This window comes from Gadus macrocephalus, chromosome 15, assembly GCF_031168955.1.
Source record: "Gadus macrocephalus chromosome 15, ASM3116895v1".
Taxonomy (NCBI): domain Eukaryota; kingdom Metazoa; phylum Chordata; class Actinopteri; order Gadiformes; family Gadidae; genus Gadus; species Gadus macrocephalus.
The window spans coordinates 4,369,640-4,395,197 of record NC_082396.1 but is presented as its reverse complement, the minus strand read 5'-3'; the positions used below and the strand labels follow the sequence as shown (position 1 = coordinate 4,395,197).

The 25,558-nt window shown below is 46.7% G+C and overlaps 1 protein-coding gene across 2 annotated transcripts in view; it reads left to right on the top strand.

Moving 5' to 3' along the window:
• Positions 1–9,291, top strand: part of flrt3 (fibronectin leucine rich transmembrane 3) — a 10,685-nt gene extending 1,394 nt beyond the window's left edge. For both annotated transcript variants that reach the window (XM_060072872.1, XM_060072873.1), the window contains exons 2-3: positions 4,386–5,118; positions 6,084–9,291. In XM_060072872.1, coding sequence (XP_059928855.1) covers positions 6,126–8,078 — 1,953 coding nt within the window. In that variant the 5' untranslated portion in view covers positions 4,386–5,118; positions 6,084–6,125 and the 3' untranslated portion in view covers positions 8,079–9,291. The remainder of the gene's footprint in view (positions 1–4,385; positions 5,119–6,083) is intronic.
• Positions 9,292–25,558: the final 16,267 nt, after the last annotated feature.

Genomic DNA, 25,558 nt, shown 5'->3' with positions numbered 1-25,558 from the left:
AGTGTGGCGCAGTCCAAAGTCTTGTTAAGCGGTTTGGCGACACTGCATCGCCCCTCACATGAGCTCCTTTGCCTGCTGTAGGAGAGTCCAATGCACCAGCTTCGCCTGTCAGGCGATTAGCAATAGGCCCTAACTAACCCAGTGATCCACGAGTTACAGCACAGGCGTTAAATCAACCGGGCCATACCAAACCGGTCTGCATACAACATCATTAAACCAGTGGATGGTAATGAGATAATCATACACCACGCCACTTCGACCGCATATTCCTATATTTACAATCGGGGTTTACTTCAGCGGATTAAACAGGCATCAGCTTTACCACTCGTCATCTCAGTGTATGTTGCAAGTCAATTAAAATCCTACGCAGCTTGGAATAATTTCTGCCAGTGAGACGGTTATTTATCTTTCATCCGGCTGATTTGCAGTATTCTGCAGTCCAATGTATGGGCCCTATCCTTCACGTAGTACTGTGCGTCTACAATGGTTGCATTAATTAACTAATTAATTTGACAACGCTAGTATGTTTTTTTAACAACAGTTCCTAAAACACTAAGCAATTGTTCAAATCAAAAAACACGCATTGACCTGCCCTGTGAATCAGTCCAGAGACTAAATAAGCACATTTCCCGTTCAATGTGGTAGACATAAGGACACCATCGGTTGTCCTCGGTGGGCAAGGCCCAAGGCGCTGGTCCCCAGTCAACCGCTTTCAACGAGCATTTATTTGCATTCGGGATTAAGAACCACTGAGGACACAAGAGATTGCCATAGAAATTAAAACCTCAGTGTCAATGGTTTGCTTTAATTTGCATTATCCTTTTAGTTTGCCTTTGTTGTAAGCCAGGAGCATGGCAATACACATCTCGTTTTGGTAGTAGGCCTTGTTTAAATAAAAATGATATTCAACATGTAATACATTATATTTCAAATATGTTATGGCTTATACATTCAGTTTATTGCATAGCCTAAAAGAAAAAATAATGATCCATCGTTTACTGTTGGCCCTAAAGCACTAAAACACTGTGCGCATTTGAAGGCAATGCAACTCAAAACATAAAAGTAAAAGCTCTACGGCCCAGCATAAAAGGCTAACTCAACCATTATCATTTTTGGGGGGCATTTCTTCATCTGCCTTGAAGCCTAACAGGGGTCTCGGCTGGTAATCCCACTACCAGTCGCTTGTGTAGAGTGTGGTGTGTGTGTGCCTGTCAACAAACACACACACACACACACGTCTCTTCTTGCAGTGCCTACCACCCCCATGTGGGGAGAAAACCATTGCAGCTGCCACAGATCCATCCTTTCAGCCCATTTACAATGGAGAGCCCCCCCTGTCTGTCTGCCAGCTCCCCTCCACTGTTAATGGCCCCGTTCGGAGTATCGTCTGCCCAGCCCCTCCAAAGGCAGCAGCAGGGGCTGAGAGAGAGGGGGGTGGGGGGGGTCTCACCTGACACAATGTGACACAACTAAAACTCGAGCGAGATGAGTGGGCCGATAGAGATGTGTTGGTCGACGGCCGTTGTCCCGCGTGCGGCCGGCCCGGCCTGTGTATTCAGAGCATGAATGATCCATTGTGTCTCGGTGTTGGGGGGGGTTTTGGGGGCCGTGCTCGGACTGGCTTGACACAGGCCAAGTTGTTGTGACAGATGTAGGTGTTGAGGTGAGGTGTGATGCAGATGTTGCAGAGGGCACGTCGTGTGAGAGTGACCGCACCGGAAATGGAAACATGAATTGCCGACCGATGTCATTTCGATTCATGTGTGGTGGCCGGCTGTATCTAGGGAGTTTAGGAGACAGACGACAGGCCTGAAAACACAATGGTGACACTAGATGGTGGAACCGTGTTTCATAATGCCGTGTTTACCCAAATCCCTACTGATTTAGGGAGAGTGGTTCAGCAACACTATAGGCATGACAAATGTAAAATGGGGACATATGCCAGAATCCTATAATAACAAAATCCACAGAGCAAATACATGAAGCAGCCATGTTTCAAATTAAATGCAGAAATCCCTGAATTATGCCTTTCTTCTTCTTCCAAGTGAATATAATACATGTAATAGTATCCTTTACCTTATGAGACTAAAAGCTATTCAGCTCCAAAGCATTTCTTTGACAGGCACGCATGAATTCATTTATTTTGCTGTGCTTTTTCCCCGAAGCATATCTTTCTCCGTTCGTGGCTAGGGGGCACATGAGATCAGGCCTCGTTATGTCAGCCTCACATGCAGTGCATCTGAGCGCGTTGAGCTCACAATGGCTATCGCTATCTGGCTTTGTGTTTGCTGCACACTCCCCACTTAAAAGGTACCAAGCGACTAGCTGTACACACACACACACACACACACACACACCTCAACACTTTTTCGAGGACGCTCAATTTAAATTTGCCAGTTCACATTAAATTCAGTGGAAGCCATTTCTAATACACAGGAAAGCTCCTGGAAACTGGAGAACCCTGTTAGTACGATGGAGAAAGATGTCCATCAGCAAAACACTATCTCAACTGCTCTTTTCTTTAGGAAACTGCGTGTGTGGGAGCCTGCGTTACTCGTGTGTGTGTGTGTACACAGTATGAATGCACATCATGTCTAATGCTGTCAAAAGTAGAAAATATAACCAAAATAATGTGCTTTTTGAATCACATCATTACACATGACATTGTTCAAATGTGCTTTGTTCAGGCATTTACATCGGGAGCAAGAGGCCTGTTCTGTCCTCTGCTGTAATCTGATGAGTGTGGAGCAAAAACAAGCCTGATGGAATTGGTTATTAGAAAAACACCTAAGCTAATTCGCCCACACACTATTGTCGGCTATGACTTGATGTTACCGCAGAACATCATCACATTGACAGGGCTTTAAATTAAATTCAAGCGTCTGTTAAGGTTAGTGTCACAGGGGAGGAAAGGACGGCAAGAATGCATATTAATTATTTGGTGATCGTAAGCCAATGTCATTGCAGTAAAGTGACCCGTGTTGTAACCAATGAGATGCATTATTCCACGTGGCAGTTAGGTCGGCTGGGTTCCTTCATTGTGTGGACATTTACTATATTTTTATGGAGAATTTAAGCATTCAAAACAGAACTGCACAATGTGCTAAATGTGTTTAGAGGTGATTTAACTTAACCAAATTGGACAAAGTGGACGTGAAAGGAAATATTTAAAGGTAAATAGCTGGAGTGATTTCCAGATTTAAGTTATTTTCTCTCTCTCACTGTTATTTTATAACATTGATTTTAACCGTCGCCTTGAAGGACTCCTGTTATCCCCACAGTCCGACAGAGGTCATATCTGTTTAGTTATTTTTTTATTCCCCTGACTCTAATCCACTACTAATGCAATACTGGCTGGACGGCACATGTTTAAATGGAGGAGAAAGGGAAGGGTGCTGTTGTAATGGAGTTACAAGGTCCTCAATGTCCTGATCTTCTCCTTGTCATTGGCTCCATTTTGAATGGCTGGCCATGTTGTCCATCGTTTACCTCCTAAGTGTATTGGGATCCATAGCGGCAGTCTGCCACGCAGCGTGGAGGTTATATGTAAGGACACCAGCCATTGTGTTGCCAGAGGAAACCTGCTGTTTTCTTTGGGCAAGGAAACTATATATAAAAATGAGAGTGGTAGTCACAGAAGTCACATTTTGATGATAATCACATATACTAAACAGACAATGTGCAATATAATTCGTTCCTGAAATGTATTGAGTGGATTCAGGACTTGGATTGCTTCTATCGCAGTGGATATTGAGGGTTGTGCATCGGGTTTTAAGAAGCTGCGACCGTGACAATCGCATGGGCCCTGGGTTGTGATTCGTCAGGGAGAGACAAAGCTTATTTTAAAACTGATTGTTACTTAACAGAAAACAAGCGATCTCAGGAACAGCATGCCACTGCATATAGGATTCCGCCCAAACCCGTTGCATCGAGGTCTGGAAAACTCTGGCCTTTCATATGCATAAGTGACCCTTGCAGAACCATAGAGAACAATGGCCTTCTTCCAGGCCCAGGGGTGGGAGAAGGTCAGCAAGCACAAGTTAGCTGAGAGGAAATCGTCTATTTTTGTGCTCAAAATGTTAGATAAGCAGGGTTGAATTATACAGCATATTACACATTTGAACATGGCATTCAAACTGGGATATTTTGGCAAATGAGGAGATCCCAAGGTGTATGTAAACGTAATTAGGTTTCGGAGCTCTGCACCCTTAAAAATAACACTCAATCCACACGAGGATTCAAATGTTATATTAAAAAAGGAAATGACTGAAATCCGCACATAAATGATGAGAGAACTTATCAACAAATGACCTGGATTTTAATGTAAAAAATTGTTATAGCTGGGAAATAATTCTTAACGTCTGCTTCTCTTGTGTTTCTTTCAGGGGTCTAACCAAACTGTGGGGATGGAAGTGAGAAAATAACAGCCAAGCTATGGATTTGTGAGTGGGACTGTGCCAAAGAGGACAACTAACCCCGGCCCTGTTGACATAGGCTGCGTGCTTCAAGGACAGGGACCCGGGCCACTGGATTACTGTTTTTCGACGGGCTCAAGGAGGCAGAAGAGGATTGTGCTTTAGCCGGAAGACCTGGAGTATAACAAGCCAAACAGGCCTGGACTGAGGCCTGTGGCACAGGACGCCGGCATGGTTCAGCCCAGCTTTGTGTCCACTCACCATGACTGCTAGGGCAGAGGAGCTAAAGGATATTTTGCTGCAGCTAACCCCTGTTTACAGAGGAACAAATATCAAGCGGCCCAAAAACTAATTTGGGGACAAGGCCTCGCACACGAAAAAAAGGTTTTCGAAAGCATCAGGAATTTTAATATTCTCTGGTGATTGCATGTTTTTGTCCCCGAGTGTGGATGCCTTTTCTCTGGGCTTATCTGCCATGGTAAAAGCTTTGAAAGCATGAGCTCCTGACAACAGAGTCGAGGTCATCGACTGAACAAGGATCCAGCTCAGCAAACATTGACCTGGTCGGGATATCCTGATAAACCCCCATCCTTCGAAACTTTTTGCTTTTGAAGAGGATCAGAACAAATTCTGGGGTGAAAATCATTATTGGATTTTGTCGGCCGGAAAGGATTTACCATCAACGTCTCGAACGTCAGTTACGGTAAATATAGGCCGCTGTGCTGCTTTTTCCGCTTCACTGACCAAAACATAATTTCTAATGAGACATGCAGGAAGAGAGGTCATGACAGGAATGCATAATGAAAGCGATAAATCAGCATTAGGCTAATTAATAGGGAACTACACTCCAATAGTCAGGGAAAATAGACAGCCAGTTCGCACCTACCCTGTTTGCTAATTCCAAGGCATCCATTTTGCACTGACTGAATTACTAAAATAAATATACGAAATGTGTGGATGAGATACAGGAAATCCAGAACACAACCGCGCCTTTGAATACCAAGTCATTGTAAAGATTAATGAATGCAATTCTTTGTCAGAACATAAAAGTGCCAAATTGCCACCCAAGTCTGTGTGTGTGTTGCCGCAATCAGTAGTTTGAGTGAAAAGCATAACATTCCTCAGATGGCTCGCGCTGCTCGTATTACTCCGAGAGAATAGCATCTCGTTTCTCATCTGTCGACTGAGAATCGTTTTGCATTTTTTTTCTCCAAGCTATGCAGAAGCCAGATAAAAACCTGAGAATTTGAACGGGAAGGGAGATAATTTAACACAGCGTTGCACAACACTTCACCAACAAAGGCTGACTTTGTTCACTCTTAAAGTCAGTGCTATGAAAGGCAGCCTTGAGATACAGAAATGTGTAAAACAACTTGGGACTGCTATTACATCCCGCAAGCTCGGGTCAAAAGCCACAGGACAGGGATCTGGTTCAATTCACTTTTTTCTTTTTCCTCTCCTCACATCCTGTTAAGAATATCTTAAGGACACAACTACACACTTAGATAATGCAAGTATTCAGTTAAAATACAATTATCACACTAAATTAGATAGATCCGCAATCCGCAGGCAACCCACTCAGACAAACGTTGAAACTGTGAGAGGAGCATTTTGCCTCTGATTTGAAAGGTCTCATGTATTAAACACACTTTTCCTTTCCCTCTTTAGGTTCTCGTGAGGGATTGACCCGCCGAACCAGACAGCTTCAAGATGGTGCCTCAGTGCAAGTCCTTCGTTCTCTTCCTCGTCCGCATCGGGCTCCTCCTGGGGCTGGCCAACCCCCTGGTCACCTCGGCTTCCTGCCCCTTATCCTGCCGTTGTGATGGCACCTTCATCTACTGCAACGACCGCGGCCTGACCTCCATCCCGCTCGGCCTACCCCTGGACTCCACAGTACTCTTTCTGCAGAACAACCGCATCAAAAGCTCCGGCATTCCCACAGAGCTTCAGAGGCTGGTTAATGTGGAGAAGATCTACCTGTACTGCAACAACCTGGACGAGTTCCCAACTAACCTTCCGCTGGGCGTCAAAGAGCTCCACCTTCAGGAGAACAACATTCGGATGATCACTCACACCTCCTTGTCCCAGATCCCCTACATCGAGGAGCTGCACCTGGACGACAACTCGGTGTCGGCGGTGAGCATCGAGGAGGGCGCGTTCAGGGACAGCAACCACCTCCGGTTGCTGTTCCTCTCCCGGAACCACCTGAGCACCATCCCTCCAGGCCTGCCCATGACCATCGAGGAGCTGCGCTTCGACGACAACCGCATCTCCTCCATCTCGGAGCAGTCCCTGCAAGACCTCATCAACCTGAAGCGGCTGGTTCTGGATGGTAACCTGCTGAACAACCGTGGGATCGGGGAGATGGCTTTCATCAACCTGATCAATTTGACTGAGCTCTCGCTCATGAGGAACTCTCTGACGTCTCCTCCGGCGAACCTGCCTGGAACTAGTTTGGAGAAGTTGCAGCTGCAGGATAATCACATTAACCGGGTTCCGCCTGGGGCTTTTGCCTTCCTCAGGCAACTGTATCGGCTGGACTTGTCTGGGAACAACCTGAGCAGCCTCCCGCAGGGCGTGTTTGAAGACTTGGACAATCTCACACAGCTCCTGCTGCGCAACAACCCGTGGCAGTGCACGTGCAGGATGATGTGGGTGCGTGACTGGCTACGGTCCTTGCCCACCAAGGTGAATGTACGCGGCTTCATGTGCCAGGGCCCTGATAAGGTCAAGGGCATGGCCATCAAAGACCTTTCCACAGACATGTTTGATTGCACCGACACGGAATTCAGCCCGACCTACGAGACGAGCACGGTCTCCAACACTTTCCCCCCCTCTCAGCCGCAGTGGCCCATATACGTGACTAAACGGCCCGTGGTGAAGGGCCCAGGCATAAGTAGGAACTACCACAGCACCACCACGTCCTCGGGCAAGAAGATGATCACCATCAGTGTGAAATCGACCAGTGTGGACACGGTGCACATCTCTTGGAGGGTGTCGCAGCCCATGACCGCGCTGCGACTCAGCTGGCTGAAGCTGGGTCACAGCCCTGCCTTCGGATCCATCACGGAGACCATAGTGCAGGGGGAGACAACAGAGTACCTTCTCACGGCGCTGGAGCCAGATTCTTCCTATAGGATATGCATGGTTCCCATGGAGACCAGCAACATTTACCTGTCTGACGAGAAGCCTGTGTGCATCGAGACAGAGACTGGCTCCCAGAAGTCCTACAACCCCACCACCACGCTGAACCGGGAGCAGGAGAAGGAGCCTTACAAAAATACCAGTCTGCCTTTGGCTGCTATCATTGGAGGGGCTGTGGCTCTCTTGGCAATAATTATGTTGGCGCTGGTGTGCTGGTACGTCCACCGGAACGGTTCCATCTTTTCCAGGAACTGCACCTACAACCATGGTCGTAGGAGGAAGGACGACTATGCAGAGGCGGGCACCAAGAAGGACACCTCCATTCTGGAAATAAGGGAGACTTCCTTTCAAATGATCCCTATAAACCACCTGCCTGTGTCCAAGGAGGAGTTTGTGATACACACGATCTTCCCGCCCAACGGCCTGAGTTTGTACAAAAGCCCAAACAGCGATAACAGTATTAACAACAGGAGCTACAGAGACAGTGGAATACCAGATTCAGATCACTCCCACTCATGATATTACGCGTGGACATTCGTACTCGAGTGCGTAACGTAAAAACAGAGTGAAAAGACTTCTACAAACACACTGGATCTATAAGACTAAGAAAGCAATGTTCTGTACATTTGCCATATAATTTATATTTAAGGACATTTTATGAAGATGAAGAACGTTCCAATTGCAGGCCACTGGTTCATCAGTGAGTGTTGTAACTAACTGCAATTCTATATTTTAGGAATTTGTAGTAATTTGTACTGTATTTGCGTTGCTTAAGGTTACCGACCAACTAAAAAGAAACTCTGTTCTACTGAGATATGATGACTTGTCAACTGTGAAAGTGGGTTTTCATTGCTGTGTTGAACAATCAGACTTAGAAAACCTTGTAGTATAAGCACAGGTCATATTCTAACTTTGTGACTGTTGGTAAAACAAAAAGGCAAAAAAAAAAGAAATGACATAAAATAAGGCACATCTGATCAAGTAATAGGCTAAGCGGGCATGCTGCTTACCTACAGGCTTTGCAGACGGTAGCTGTGCCCCAGAGACAAAATAAATGTTAATTCTGGTAATCTAGTATTAAAGTGGGATTGGGGAGAAAAGACCCACAGAGACGAGGTGCTTTCGTTCTGTTTTTTTTCCTAGTGTGTGAAGTATTCCTTTTCTGATTGTAAGAAGCGGACGTGTTTCAGCGCGGTAACCCGCGTGGGGTTTACCGTGGTGTTCCAGAACGGCCTGTGAGCCACAGCACAGGGTGAATAAAGCACACCACAACCCAAGAAACTCTCTCTCTGCTTCTCAATTATAAGTAGAGTCAAAAGACTGACACAGGACTCCGCCCCACTATCTATTTGTACAAGCCAAACAAAAGGCCAAACCACAATGGTGACATTCTTTAGTACCGTGTACCATGCGTCACTTTAGACACCCGGGCAGAGAAAGTAAAAGCTTGTTGGCTTTCATTAGAACACCACAGTGTCAGCGACTCCTTGTTATAAGTATTATTTTTTCTTATTATTTACAATTTCACACTTTTACGTTGCCACAGTTTAAAAATTAATTGTTCTTTACAATGGAAAACCAAAGTGCATTGTACGCCCTTTGGCCAGTCTTGTATGTGCCTTGATCCAATGCTTATTGTATTTAGCTTTTTAAGAAACCAGTGACTTTTTTCATACACACTTGAATATGAGAGATATTGGTCATATTGCAGAATAAAAGTGGACAAAAATTACTGCTTGTTTTTCTCTTTATGTCGACGAAAGACAAAGCGGGCTCCTTGACTTCGACCACCAGTCACCATTAATCCTTCTGCTGTCTTTATGCAACTCTAAAACTCTCTCTCTCTCCTCGAGTAGAAATGTTTTAATGGGGTCTATTTAATTCTTCTTCTATTAGTCAAGGCCAAAACACACTGCCTGGAACTGCCTGGAGGTAAACAGAACAGAGCCATGTCCCCGTCCTCACAGTGACCCCTCACTGCAGAGTCCTTCGCCCTGAACCTAAAACAACACAGGAACGGGCCCTAGTCCTTCCATGATGTAGTGTGACGCTGAAGGGAGAAGTGACATTGTTCTCCAGACACCGGCGTTCCACTCCACGAGACTCTCTCGCAGAGCAACAACATCTGCTCGGGGCTGCTGTTGTTCTTTTTCGCGCGGTGGGGCCATGTGTGACTTATCCGAAGGGCCGGAGAGGAAACAAAATAAAAAGAGAAAGAAAAATGGCGGTAGAGGAGAACGAGGCCTGTGGAGAGATGGGGGAGTCCGGGATGGGCCTCAAAGGCCACCGAACGGGGGTGGCACAGGGGGAGCATAGGCCCCGCAAGGACTACAAAGAACCAAGGCCGTTACAACATGAGTCCACGCTTCAGGCAGTGTATTTAATCACACAGCCAGAGCATGGCAAGGTGAGGAACCACAAACATTTGTTTAATTAAAGAAAAAAATTATAATTTGGATTCTACCTATTGAAGCATAAATTACACAGCCATTCAGAGCATTAAACGTGTACGGTGACTCATTTCAGGCATTCTGAGTCTGGCAGCCATAGTTATTAATGTGAGCAGAGCCTGCATCACCACTCTCACACAGCCACAAGATCTAAGCACAGCCAAAGCTGTAATTACAGAATGGGAGCTGCATAAATTCGCACAAGTTATCGAAAGCTTAACAGTACACCAATATACGCCAATGAACTTGAATGTCAGTTAAACTCGGCGTGAAACGGATGGAAATGGATGGACCGCTCTGACAGTGGCTGAATGCAATCACTGTCAGAAGAATCGATGGCAACACCTGCAATTGTGGTTATCTTGTTCTTCCATATGCTAGCATCATTGCAGTTTCCTATCGAAGCAGAAAATTATCTACTTTTGTATTGTGGAGTAATACCCACGATTAAGACATTGAACTGCAGCTGTGTTGATTTATCATTTAATAAAACTGTTGAATCTTCCTGGTCATTTAGGGTACTTACGAAGAGAGATGAACAGAAACAAATTTTCATGTATCGATGCTAGGGCAAAAGCATAATGAGAAATCTGATTGATACTTCCAGATTCTCCAGCAAACATTTAACGGAAATATCCCTTAAATGTTTAGTGTCCCTTCCATTTAGCTTTTTTCCATTTCTTCACTTGAATGCACCAATTACAGCTAATGGCTAATCTTTGTGTCCTGTCTAATATAATCGTTTGTCTTTAAAGAGAGCAAATGTTCGCTAGCAGCATATGGTAGGCCTACAAACCCCCCCCCCCCCCCCCCACCCCTAGCCCACATTAAACCACATCCGTTGTCTAAAGTGGTTTACCATCATGATATCACTGAAGACACACATATACATCACATCAAAGCCACTCATGGCCAGTATGTGTTCATATTGTTAGCCCGCTCCTTGGTTTCAGCAAAAGCTGCCCAACGGTAAGCAAAAGTTATTATCCATCGACTTCTTGCTCATCCTAATGAATGGGGCCCCTTTGGAATTGATGAATCTATCAACGGTCCTGAGACCTATAGCTGGAGAAGAGAAACCTATACTGATAACATCATTTCAGTTGATTTTCGTCAAGACGGAAGCCATGCAAGGCGACCTTCTGCCATACACACTGAGAGTGGGCAATCAGTTACTGATGGTCTATCGGTGGTTAGGACAATGCCCTGCTAATATCACAATGACTGCAGTGACAACTTTTCATTTCTGGGAAGGAACATCCTGCTCTTTAAAGAAATCACTTGTGTGATGAATTACAGCTGTGGCCAATCTGCCAGAAAAAGGAATGTTATTGTTAGTGTGAATTAAGTGAAATTCCTCCCAAGGAAACTAATGAACGACTCAGAGGACCGTACATTAAACAGAGCATGTCTTTGTCTTACTCTGGAGTGAGGGGAGGGGGGGTCGGGGTCCTTAAGTATAAAGTAAAATTAATGAACACGATTGCTGTCAACCCCCTACGACCTCAGGCATCTCTGTTGACCCCCTTAAACAATCTCTCCGTCTAAACAATGCCCCTTAATCACTCACACATTCTCCGTGCGGAAAAGTCATCAAACAACATAACATACCACATGCTTCTCTTTCTTCTTGTGTGACACACACACACACACACAGCCCACTCAGTAATGGTTTCTACTTGAATCAGGCCAGGCGATTTTAACTAATGATAGCAGCTTCTCTGTCCCCCCTCCTCAGCACCCCTCCCCCTTGCCGTTGCCTCTATTGTGAGGCCTCTCTGAGGCAGCCGGTCACATTTGCATCCCTATAGGTGTGAGTCTCAGTGCTCCTCGTCTTGACCTCCTGGTGTCCATTAGTAGGTGACCATGCTCTCTCTCTCTGCCTTCATCAGCAGCCCCATGTGCTGGACTCCAAAGAGCAGAAGAAGAAGAAACCAAGAGTGAACCCTTGACTGATGAGGTCGACCGGGGTCAGGTCAGGCTCCGTTCAAGGAGGTGAGAAATGGACTCAATGCCAACGCACGCGGACGTGACTGAGGTTTTGGGCTGCGAATTCTAATCGGTTACTCCTGCCGTAAGCGAGCACGCCGGTCAGAAAGGGGTCACTATTCACGGGCGGCCATTGTTTCTGAGGTAGGACAAAAGGAAAGAGGCGACGTGTGTAAATAATGACTTCATTACCTTGTGAACCGTGCGGCCCAGCTTGAGGCTGCTTCTGTCGATGACACAGAGAAAACCCTGTTGGACTAATTATACTTTGGATGTTAATGTTTACCTACTTTCATATCGACACAAGGCCCGAGGACCCTGAATGCGACCCGATGGCAGGGGTGGATTTGACAGGAGAGTGACTGAATTGAAATCATCCCAGTGGTGCTCATTTTGACGCTGATATTCAAGGCAAATCCTCTGTAAAAGTCACATCACGCGATATCACCCAACAACACTGCATATCACTTTAAAAAAGAGATGGGTAGAACAGGCACAGTCCCTTCTTACCACCGGTTCTAGAAAGGGTTGTTCCATCTGCACATATTCCCATGTTCATTTGGGAATATTGTGGCTTCAATCGAGTGCTATTTTCCAACGGCTGTTTTCCAAAATAAAAGCCTCCTCTTGATGAGGCTCTCGCTTGTGTACAGCGCTTCACATCTTGTACATCAAACAGCCCTCATATTTTTACTACTTCTGAATGCCTGCGGAGTGGTGCGGGGGTCCTGGACTGCCACAGCGTCTGTTGCTCTGCCACGTTCTAAAACCGAGTTTGTGTGTTTATACGCGTGAAAGAAACACATGTGGTAGCCGCCGCTATTCCGGCCTAGTCTGCTAATCCACCAACCCAGCGTCCGGTTGATGGACTGGAACACACGTCTCGACAAAACATGACCCTCGTAGCGCATGTCATAACAATCATGAAGGACCAGATGAACGATGAGCTTGTATACCGGTGTGCGTTTCACCATGGACAAAACACACAGTGTGACTCGCGATCACATTTTAACACTAAAAGCATGTGGTGGCAGCCAAGGATGGAGGGTGGCCTTGATGTACAAACAACACGTTTTATTTTCTATGGTAGCGAGGTCGCTGGTTTGTGTGCGTGTGTGTGTGTGTGTGTGTGTGTGTGTGTGTGTGTGTGTGTGTGTGTGTGTGTGTGTGATTGTGTGAGGGTGTGTTTGTGCGATTGTGTGTGTGTGTGCGTTTGTGTGTGTGCGTTTGTGCGATTGCGTGTGTGTGTGTGTGTTTGTGATTGTGTGTTTGTGATTGTGTGTTTGTGCGATTGAGTGTGATTGTGTGTGAGTGTGCGTTTGTGCGTTTGTGCGATTGCATCTGTGTGTGTTTGTGCGTGTGATTGTGTTTGTGCTTTACGTGTGTGTTTTCTCTGCGTCTTCATCTCCACAAATATGCATGTCATTAAGAGTCTCACAGATGGGATGGGTGGGGGAGAGGGTGGGGGAGGTACCCATCGGCATGAGGTTCCGATTCCTCTGCGCGTGACGCACGTACACTGGTGCCATCGTTGATGCCCACGCGTGCGGAATAACCCAATAATTCCCCCCCCCCCCCCCCCCTCTCCCCCATCCCTGCCATCTCTCCGTCGGCCTTAGAGCTGTCCCCCCCCCTCCGCCCCTCCCCCTCTCTCCCCCCCCCCCCCCCCCCCCCCGGCGGCTAGCGCAAGCTGTTGGGAAGGGGCGGGGCCAGAGATCAACGGGCGGCCAATGTCCAAAGAGACGCGTTTGACTGAGTGATGCGCTGTCGCCGGGGTGGGGGTCATTCTCTCTCCCCTCAGGCTCCCCCCCCCCCTCACCCTTCCCTCCACCCCCTTTCTCAACCTTTTCGCCAGCCGTTCACAACACCCGCTGACCTGGAACACGAGAGGGCCCGGGAGGAAAAAAAAACAACAGTAACAGAACCCCGACGTCGTCCTCCATCTTTATTAATGAATCCAATTTTTTGCCTGAGAGCACAGGAGCACGGCGGCCACGCTTCCGCCGCCCGTCTGAATTACCGGACATCAATACAAATGAACAGCGTGAGCCTGCGTCGCCGCGGCAACCGTCGGAAGATGACACAAGCCGCGGCGGGCCCCCGCATACGGGCCCCCCCCGACAACGGTCGTTAGTCCCATTTACGACGGCGGGCCGGACGAAAAATAAACCAAAGCACGGGCACTGATTGGGGTGCGGCTCTATGAGTTACACACAATATGTTGGGAGAATATCTGTGTACTTGAGTCGCTGCTATTGTGGCCATTAATTCCTGTCCGCCGTCAAGTGGTTTAGATGATGGGGTTTGAGGCCATACATCTTCCAATGCCCTTTACGAGATCAACCCCCACGTACCGCCGTAGAATTCAATCGACCCGGTGCGCCATTTGTACAGGGACGTCTGATGCAGGGGGAATCGCCGTTTGATTCCTAACGTTTTGGTGAGGATCCAGGATGTCTTCTACCTCCAGGTGGATCTGAGGGAGACTTGCCAGACCCAGTCACAACACGCACCTCTGTTTCTTGTACCAGTTCACACGCTGCACAGCTCCAAACTGGTAGAGTGTGTTTTCTTGTTAGGCTGCTGTCAGCCCGGTAATTTGTTTCGCCGGCTCGGAAAGTTGAAGAAAAGTGTGAAGTTGTGGTTCCGCTAAAAGCATCTTGACTTTTGCTCCCGGAGAAATCACAGGCTTACTTATGGGGAATAATTGGCAGTTGCAGCCATACAATATGTATGTTCAAGTCTACGCAACGTTATATTATTTAAATTCAAACCAGTTCACAACAACAAAGTTCCTCGCATGTGTAAAAAAAACTGAAAACTGATTGGAAGAGTCTGTTAATTGGAAGAATGACTTCGTTGTTTTTCAAACATGTTGGAAAGTACCCTAAACTCTGTCTGAACACAGCTCAAATGCAGCTGTCTGGCAGATTTGTTTTTCCTCGTGATTTGAAGACTTCTCACAGAGTACCTAAATGATTGACAAACAATCGGAATGAGGCCGGCTAATAAATCCCATCGAAAAGATAGCGAGGCAATCGCAGCCCATGTCGGTTTAATTTAACCTGGAGACGCCGAGTTCACTTGGGTAAACCAGCAGTCGGGCGCCGTCAAATAGATACTCGCGGCGGCTCCATCGAAAAAACACTTGAGAGACCCGTTTTACTAATTTAATTGCAAAAAACGCGCTTTACAAAACATAAAATTTGGCAGGTCATAACCGCGCTTTAAATTATCCAGCCACCGGCCGAGTCCCCGCACCACCGGGTGCACTACTACAATAACCAACAAAACTACAAAAAAATATCCCCGTGTCTAACCTTCCATTTCTTTCTAACCGGCCTGACCCGAGGCGACACCCCGGTCAAGGGAACATGCCCCCACCCTACACCCCTAACCCCTGGCTTCCCCCAAAGCAGAATCTCCACCACCACCACCACCACCCCCTCCACCCCCTCCACCACGTCACCGCCCCACTCAGGGGGGGGGGGGGGGGGAGAGGGGTTCAGAGTTCGGGCGAGTCAGCGATTTTTTTCGGACTGTAAATGAAAGCTGTCACCATTCATCACGCTGCGGAGGGGAGAGTCCTGACAGTCCAAGGCCCTTTTTATTACTGCCCTGTCCTCCGGCACACACCGCCCGGAATATCTCTTTCCCAGACCGCATAGTGGCATAGTGAAAATAAGGGGGGGGGGGGGGGGGGGGGCACCACAGCAGCGCCGCGTACACACGGACGCACACGATATTAACCCCCCAGAACGGGAGTCCCAGCGACGCCGGGCGGTATTGAGATGCACGCAGAGCTGCCATTCAAGCAGCGCTAAAAATTGTCCGGGACCGGGCTTTCTGAGGGCCGCTTGATGCAGTTAGCCCGCGCCGAGGGAGCAGGGATTCAGCGGTGGAATCCGCCTGCAAGTTTATGAGCTCGGAAGACAACATTGAAGCGGCTTTGGAGAATTAAGTTCATAGATAGCCCAGACACACACACACACAAGCCTAGACACACACAAGCCCCCTCCCACACAAGCCCCCTCCCACACACACACACACACACACGCACACACACACACACACACAGTCTCTCTCTCTGACGCACACAGGACTTCACACAGACAAGCGATTACACGCTGTGTTTTTTTTGGGGAGAAGCCACCGGTGAGCTGCAGTGGGTGGTGAGACGCAAGATTAATTAAAAGCGGCTGTCACGTCACGGTGGCAGTGGTGGGTCTGCCACACCATTACCGGGACGTCTGTGTGCGTGTGTGTGTGTGTGTGCGCGTGTGCGTGTGTGTGCGCGTGTGTGTGTGTGTGTGTGTGTCGGAGAGACTGAGAGAGTGAGAGAGAGAGAAAAGGAATCAGCTTCTACAAGTCCTTTCCTGCATGCTGGCGTAGAGAGAGAGGAGAGGTGAATAGTGGGCCTGCCTGCATCACACAAACCGCATCTCAGACATCAAAGGGGAGAGGAGAGAGGAGATGAGGGAGAGACGACAGAGGACATAGGGAGAGGAGTGAGGAGATGAAGAGGGAGAGAGGACAGATAGGAGTGAGCAGATGAGGGAGAAAGTGGAGAGGGGAGAGGAAAGGAGGGAGAGAGGGCAGAAGGGAAGAGGGAGAAAGAGAAGAGGAGATAAGGGAGCGAAGAGGAGGAAGAGAGGAGAGATGGAAGAGGGGAGAGGACAGAAAATATGAGCGAGGAGGGAGAGAAGAGGAAGAGAGGGAGAGGGTAGAGAGGAAAGGACAGAGGGAGAAAGGGACCGAGGCGACAGAGAGATAAGGGCAGGGAGGAGGGGAGAGGGAGGGCCGATTAAGCAGGGAATCTTCTCTCTCTCTCTGAATAAAACTTGAGTAATTCATTGTCGTGGCAGGCTAGGGATCGAGGGGGGAGGGGGGCTGAGATTGTGTGTGTGTGTGTGTGTGTGTGTGTGTGTGTGTGTGTGTGTGTGTGTGTGTGTGTGTGTGTGTGTGTGTGTGTGTGTGTGTGTGTGTGTGTGTGTGTGTGTGGTGATGGTGGTGATGGTGGTGGCGGTGAGGTGGGTCAAGGAATCTAAACCACTGTAATCCTAAACTCTCAGCTGCTTAAAGCCGCTCAAGTCGAGGAAGAAGGGGGCCGACGCGCGCGTCTGCGGACACCATGACACCCACGCGGCTTAAGCCAACATCTGCTGCGCTCCCAGACAAGCCAGACACCCACCCCGCGTTCACGTCTCGCTTTGTGGCCGAAAAACACGGGCACAGAAGAGAGAGTATTCACAGCAGTGAGACGCTGCAATCGGAGTGCAACCCTAAAATAAAAGTGATTCACAAAAGTGCCAATTATTAGGTAAATTGCTGACGCCTTTGGTAGTCTTTTGAAGTATAGCTTCAAGAGACGGTTACTACAAAAGACTAAGCAGACAGAAATTATTATTACAGGAGATCAGAGACGCGACCCTGAGGTTTCTGCGATTTCTATTTAAGTGACGACTTAATGTGGCAACGGTAAAGAACTGTGAAAAATAAATACAGATGTCTCTGGAACTTGAGACAAAGAGGATTATACACCCCCCCTCCCTCCCCACCCACCCCCTTCCTGTGCTCTGGTTTTTGGAGAAGGTGGCTGGCTAGAGGTGGCGGGAGACATTCACAGATGTCATTACCACATATTTCTTATTAGAGGTGGTAGCTTGATAATCGCGGCTGACACTGCATTTAAGCGCTACAGTGGCGGACGGGGACTTTATTAATTCACACTTCTGGCGCGGCGAGTCGGAGCAAAGTCTTCCTGCCACACGACGTGGGGGGAAAAAGCGCTCGGAGGTAAGCCTAATTCAGGTATAATGTATGTGATCTCGCGGTATCGTCTGTTACATCGCAGCATGTCACACCCCCCCCCCCCCGCCCCAATTAAAAGATAAACATAGAGCCAAGTTGGAGCACCACTATATTTTTCCAAGTCAGACTCCATTCGCAGAATGACAACAACAACTGAGCAGAAGAGGTCTGCAATACGAGTCTCTCATGTGTTATCCTTTTTCTAATCTCCCTCCTCTCGTCTGCCGTGGAAATTATTTCTGCAGAGATAATGATAAACAATGACTCTTGCGACCGACAGCTCCTGTTCAACCTCCCGTCTCCGAGCCCCGGCCAAATGAGAACTACTCCTGAATAAAAAATAAAATGTTCATTTCACATTTCGTTAAGAACACTAATTAATAAAACTCCTTAAATATGCAGACATTTCATTGAAAAGAAAACTAGGGGAAGAGAAAAGAAGGGGAAAACACCGAGCTCGATCCCGGTGGCAGACCCATTCTTCATTTCCTAATAATATTCCGGATTATTATTAGCTAGGGATGGAACTGACAAGGAGGAGCTTGATTGGTGGGCTCTTGGTACGCTAATGAAATCCACAGATGCACTCTGGGTGTTGGTGACAAATGTTTCAGAGGGGATCCAGCCCATCTATAGCGTACACTGAGGTGCCGCACGGTGGATCCGCTCCTACCGGAATCGCGGAACGGCTGAATACTGAATAACAAGCTGCAGTCGAGTCCCAACTCTACTTTCCGCCCATCACCGGATTAGGGTCGGGTCCCACCAGAGATACATCCGCGTCCTACTCTGTCCCTTTTCTGACAATCGTGTGGTCATGCTCAGAAAAAGGGAGAAAGAGAGCATGCCATTATACCTTATTAAAGTGGAAATACCTCAAATGTCAGCGCTGATGTGGGGACGCGCGAGCCACCAGCGCTTCTGATTTACATCCCCAACAGTGCAGACAGTGTGTGGGACATTTGCAATTCCTAGGCAACAGTAGAAAACTTTTCCGGGAATGTCGTCGTGGCCACTAAAATCCATGGCACTGAAAAGAGAGTGAAATAGGGTGTATTGCATATGCAATTAACACAAAAGAGTTGTTTATGATATTAAGATAAAAAAAATTATGTTCCAGCAGTCGTTATCAAAATTGAGTATAAAAATAATATATGTTGTACTTTTATTTTATTTTTGGGCAAACACTATTGGCAGACATTATTGTTGTTTTTTTTAACGGACACTTGCAATCATCAAAAATGACACGTTTCATATCTGCCTGCTGTCCCCGTGCCTGGGCATCGCGAGCCGACACCGCAGCCAAACGTTTCCAGACCAGCGCTAACGGGACAAGGGCAATGGCTTTTGTGTAAAAGTCACGGCAAGTCGACAATGGGGCCGCGACCTTGGTCATTAATCACTTGGCTTTTCCTTGTTGTGCGCAGACATGACACCAGGGGCAGGGCTGGCCGAGAGGGAGGAAGGGGGCAGCACACGGAGCCTCCGCCTGGGACCGAATCAGGGGGCCATGAATGGAGAGCCCCCCCCCCCCCCCCCCCGGTACCAGGTCACTAATCAAATTAGCTTGATAGCCAGGGATCACGACGGTATGCATTTAGTGGCCCCTCACCTCCATTGTCCCCAACCGCCGAGCCAACAGTGGGCTCCATAATAAGTGACAGACCCTCTTTTTGTCGCCGGACCCATTTGAATTTGGTCCCCTCCCCGGGCTAAATGATCAGCACGCCTCATGGCAGGAAACTGAATCGGATCCAACAATGAGCGAGACAAGTCATTGGGGACCTTCTGAAGACGTCGATGTCCGTTCTCGAAATGAACGCCAAAAAATAATAAAAAACGAAACGATTCAGATTGACATGCAAATGGCTAGCGTGGGCCAGATGGTGGTGGTTTTTGGGGCCAAATCCACTTAGTCAGGCATAAGTAATGGAGGATATTATAAGCATGACCACCCCGTTATTAGATAAGACATGAACCAGGGGATGCTGAGGGGAGATCTGTCCATCCATCATCACTGGGCTGATCATTTAGTTATCTGTCCCCTGAGGTGTGCCGACACATGCCTTGCACCAAGTCCCCTGTGTGTGTGTGTGTGTGCGTGCTTAAGTCAATTGATTGAAATCTTTCTGCATGCGTTAAAAGGTTATCCATTTATTTATCTATGTATGTTTATTTGGTGTGAGTGTGCACGTATGTTTATTTGTGTGTGAAGTGGTGTGTGTGTGCGTTTGTGTGCATGCGCATGTGTTTATGGGTACATGTGTGGCGTGTGCGTGAGTGTGCACGTGCACACCCTTGAGGATGCACTGCCTTTGCTGTGTAGCATTTTAATTACCCCCGCGATGACAGAGTAGCTCTGGCAGGTTGTGTGTGTCTTTGGGCGAGGATAGGAGAGGGCAGGAGGTGTGTGTCTTGTGTGTATGTATGTATGTGTGTGTGTGTGTGTGTGTGTGTGTATGTGTGCGTGCGTGCGTGCGTGCGTGCGTCTGTGTGTGCGTGCGTGCGTGCGTCTGTGTGTGCGTGCGTGCGTGTGTGCATCTGTGTGTGTGTGTGTGTGTGTGTGTGTCGGGTGAGGAGGGGGACCTTAATACCAAACCCTCCCCACGGACAGGTGCTCCGTGTGGGGTCAGCCGGCAGACACAGCGTCGAAGTCACACAATAGCCGCCGTCTGTTATCAAGGGTAAGCATTGGCCAGCGCGGCTGTTGGTGGAGGAGCACATGGCCTCGGTTGACTCTGGTGGTCAATGATATGAATATTTAATGGGCACAATAAATTCTGACACTTCTCGCACGCGAGGCACGTGGGCGGCCGAGTGGAGGATTTGCACTCCCTGCGGTTCCCTGGGAGGCTTACCTCCGACCTGAGAACGATCGCCCGGTCTTAGGGTGTGGGATGAGGTTTCACTTTAATGTCTCTCCACCACAGAGAGGAGGCACTTTCACCACTGGGTGTATTCTTCTGTGTGAAATTTGTCACCTCAACGACCACTTTGAGATCACGTTGCACACCGAAGTGAAATATGAATGCGAAGTCGGTTCATACATTTAACACCGGAAGAGAAAAAATAATCTAAAACTAAATTGAATCGGATTAATGCGCTAAATGATTGAACGGAAAACATTCGACCGCCATTCTTTCAAGTATTAAGTTCTCAGAGTGCCAAACGTGAAAGTGTTATTAGTGTCAGCCGATACAGTCCACATACTTAATAACGTGAAGTGGAAATTGCATCGCAAAGTGTCAGAATAAGAACCGGCTAACCAATAAATATGCAGGAATTTTTCATCCCTGAATAACGCTGGTGAAAAAGGAGCTCAGATTGCAGTGTTGAAATCACAGGGTGAGAATAAATTGCTGTTTTTAGTTGGAGCTGAAGAGCAAAAAACATATACTTTGCAGCAATATTGGTGTACTTTCTATTGACTTAAAATGCAACGTGCGTGCCGCCAAACTTTTCTGCTCCGTTATTAATTTCGGAACGATGTATTTGTGAACATCGTCACAGAAAAGCCCAAAGAAACAATGTCACAGTGACCTTGTTTTTAATAAACCAAAAAACACTCAAAAGATTCAGAATAAATAAAAGGGAATAGCTGTTAGTTTCCACTAGTTAAAACGATGGTTAGATTGCACATTCGTTGACACTGCCTTCAGTTAGCGAATGTGTGGGTCGCAGTACCCTAGAAATGTAACAAAAACACTGTTGATTAGCCGTATTGCTAACCGCATGAAGAGAATTACAGAAGAACTGACTTGAGTTGCTACCCGGAGAAGGGACTTTTTTTTTTAGTACTTCAAAATCTTTCAACCTCGACCATATTTTCAGTTTGTTTATGGTCCAAGGGACTAATGCAGGCAACACATTTTAAATTGGTCCAGTATTGATCGATAAACGCTAAGGCTGTATACCGCGAAATGGGCTGCGATGATACCTATGGGCCAATAGCACCCGTCAACGCCAGCCCCCTAAAAGTGAATGTCTCCTCCCACTGAAAGGCTCTGACTGTTCTGAGGCTCTGGAAACATTCTGGAAGTATCCCTACAGAGAAATACAACTTTCTGATCCGGTTTGTTATACGTCTAAGACTCGAACAGGGAGAAGTCTCGCTCTGAAATCGAACTGTTTCAAGGACAATGTCCCTATTGTCATTACGATTTTGACTCTCCTTCACCAGACTACTCTAGAGATCCCTAAGCTGCATTCAACCCGGCACTCCTTAATTCAACTCTCACTCACGTTTACCACCATTCTCTTTCTGCAACCCCCTCTCTCTTCACTATCTCCCTTTCCTCTAGACCAGGTGTTCTCAAACTTTTGACAGCTGAGGGCCAATTTAGGAACCCAAAATTTGACTGAGGGCCGCCAAAGGAGGAGGGAAACACCGTCAGCATCCCAGTGGTGAAAAAAAACATTGCACCGTGGACCTCTGGGAGTGAGGTCAAGTGAGGTCTATATCACAAAACTGAAGGTTCATCCTTTCAAAGTAATGTACAGTCGGATTAAAACTAACAAATAACAGGATTTAATAGATAGCTAAAGAGAGTCGACTTTTCTCTTTATATATATTGATATTTTTGTTAAAATTAATATTGATATAATAATAAAAAAAAAAAATACTGGCAATGATGGAAAAGTATAACAAAATGGGGAACGACTTCACGTGACAAATTAAGAAAGAGGGAACAGAAATTGTTTGCTTTGCAAATCAAAACATTATCTTACACATGTGGGGAACCACCATCAACCAGTTCTTAAAATTCATATTATTGCGCAAGGGCTTTCATAAGTGCGCCATAAGCTAAATCACCATTTTGTTACCTTATTAAGCAATAGATAGTAATTTAACTGATTCTAATTTATTTATTTAAATGGAGGGCACTCTGGGTTAGATGTCGGGCTGACAACCTGCCTGGAGTTTTGGTTTGGATTGTGGAGATTCACCATGCTCTCAATCGTGGTGAGGTTCAATATGGACCATCCTTCCTAGACGGATATACCCCGAGTACAAACACAGCCTACAAATTTGCAGGGTGCTTTTATCATGTTAGGGAACATTGCTACAACACGGGCCATCAATGGCGAGTCTACACGGGGGCCTACAGGGGCCAGTGCCCCTTTAGACATGTCCCTGGCCCCCCCTGTGGCCCCCCCGTGATGACCAAATGAAATAACCATGATTTTACTGATTTTACGGGACTAATTTGAAGCAACGTTCTACACGGGTAACTTAGAGCGGCTAACCCAAACACTGTGCTGCTGCTTCTCGTTAAATGAGAGCTCAGCGACTACTCTTGGAGAAAGAGCCACGATTTCTCCTGTTGCAAGAGTCGAAGCTAAGTAAAACGATTTCATTTCTTAATTGACTTGTTGTTCTTATAGCAGCTGTCGTGAAATGAGGACAAAACAGTAGAACAGGGAAGTTTCCTTTGCGCTCTTTAGACTGCAAGATTGCAGTAACCTTTCCTGTAAGCTCAGCCTTTTGGGAACACAGTTTCCCCACACTGAAACTGATCAAATAAATAGGAAATGGCACATCGTTTTGCACTTTGTTGTCACTCTGGAGTACAAAACAAATGTTTATAAGATTTGGATGATTTAGTATCCCGAAGAGGAGTTCTCAATGTTTTGAAAGCTGAGGGCCAATTTAGGAACCCAAAATTTGACTGAGGGAGTGAAAAAAAACATTGCACCGTGGACCTCTGGGAGGGAGGTCAAGTGAGGTCTAAATCACAAAACTGAGGTTCATCCTTTCAAAGTAATGTACAGTCGGATTAAAACTAACAAATAACAGGATTTAATTGAATGCTAGAGAGAGTCGACTTATCTCTTATATTTATTTAATTTATGAACTTTAAATTAATTTTGTTATTAAAAAAAGAAAAAATATATATATATATATTTTTTTAACTTACATCTATAGTCATTGCGGGCCGCCAGGAATGTTTCTGCGGGCCACCATTGGCCCGCGGGCTGCACTTTGAGAACCAATGCTCTAGACCATATATTTTATGGAAAGGGATCCTTTCCATGAAGTTGTCAGTCACTAATAATATCCTTCTGAACCTGTCAAAACAAGCACTTTTAGAGGACGTCCATTGATAGTGCAACTTTGCCCCCAAAGGATTAAACTGCAGCCCATTTGGCGGATTACGGCATCAGCGTTCCTGCTCAATACTGGACCAATTTCAAAAATTCTTCAATCTTCTTTCCCTCGTCCCTTGGACCCAAAATGATCGGAAAATAGGGTACAGGTTGAGGAATCCCTTGTGTATCCTTTAAGAGAGAGCGTAATTAGCGAGGGCTATTCTAAGCGGGTGCCCCGGTGTGTTATTGCCGTAGCATCCGCAACCAGGTTGCCTTAACTTGCGGCTGTCAAGGGGGCGGGGTTGGTGCAGAGAGCTGAGGGTGCCAACAGCCTCCTTTGTCATCTGGAGTGTGGTAGCCCACTAATGAACTAACGTAGTGGAGATGTGAGCGAGGGAAGGTGGCAGGGGGAGCACTTCAAAGCAAAGGAATTGAGAGAAAGAGTGAATAACTGCGCAGCGAAGATGGAAAAGAAAAAGGAAGCGGGAGAGAGAGAGAGGGAGTGATCTTCTTTTTTAGCTCTTATTAACACACAGACAACTTTATGTCCCAGCGAAGTGAAACCTCAATACCTGCCTGTGACAACCAGGCGGTACCCTGCGAAAGATGTTTGTGTGTATGTGCCTGTATGTATGTATACATGTGTGTGTGTGTTTGTATATATATGTGCATAAATGTTTATGTGTGCGTGTATGTGTGTGTGTGTGTGCTTGAGGTTCATTCTCCAAGCTGGTTAGTGAAACACACTCGGCAGGGGTGATAGGATGACAACAGATGTTACAGGTCGAGAATAGATGCGGCAGCAAGCAAGCACACACACACACACACACACACACACACACACACACACACACACACACACACACACACACACACACACACACACACACACACACACACACACACACACACACACACACACACACACTTTGTCCATGCCCGCAGACTTGATAGAAATGTAATTTCACAGACAGCCTTCAGCAGAAAGAGAATATAAAACTAATTATATCTATACAAATGATTAATATATTTAAAGAGATGTCATCTACACCCTCAAGGAGTACGACATTCAAAGGGAGAAAACCTAAAATATATAAACATACAAATTATATATATTACCGCATAGAAATTACCACCGCATGTTGCCATAAATTAAAATCAGAATAAATAAATAACTGCATTTACTTCAATTAGTTGTCTATATTCTTCTCTGTAAGGTTTGGGCGGCAATAGTGTTGTCAATGTTGTTCTGTTCAAAACGTAACCAGGCTGGATCTGAACTGACTTGGTTTGATAGAGAAACAAGCGGATGGCAGTGTGATTTCTTGGTCAAGGGAATGCTGCCAAACATGAACACGGATCTAAAAGGACTAAAAGGTCTAAAAGGCGCACACATTTAAGTCCTGTAATTGAGTTCCTGTTAGCGAAGGTTTTTTAAAGGTGTATTAAAGAATTTTAGTGAAGGAGGTGCTACAAAAGCATGGAGCAAGCACACCAATACACACAAATAAAACAGGAAATATCAGTCAACGTTTTGAGTCAAAATCCCATCGGTGTGTTGACCAAGGTCAGTCCAGGGCTACAGACACTGACGCAAGAAAGGTCACAACATAAGGCCAGCAACAAAATGAATACATTAATACACTGCCACGGTGAATT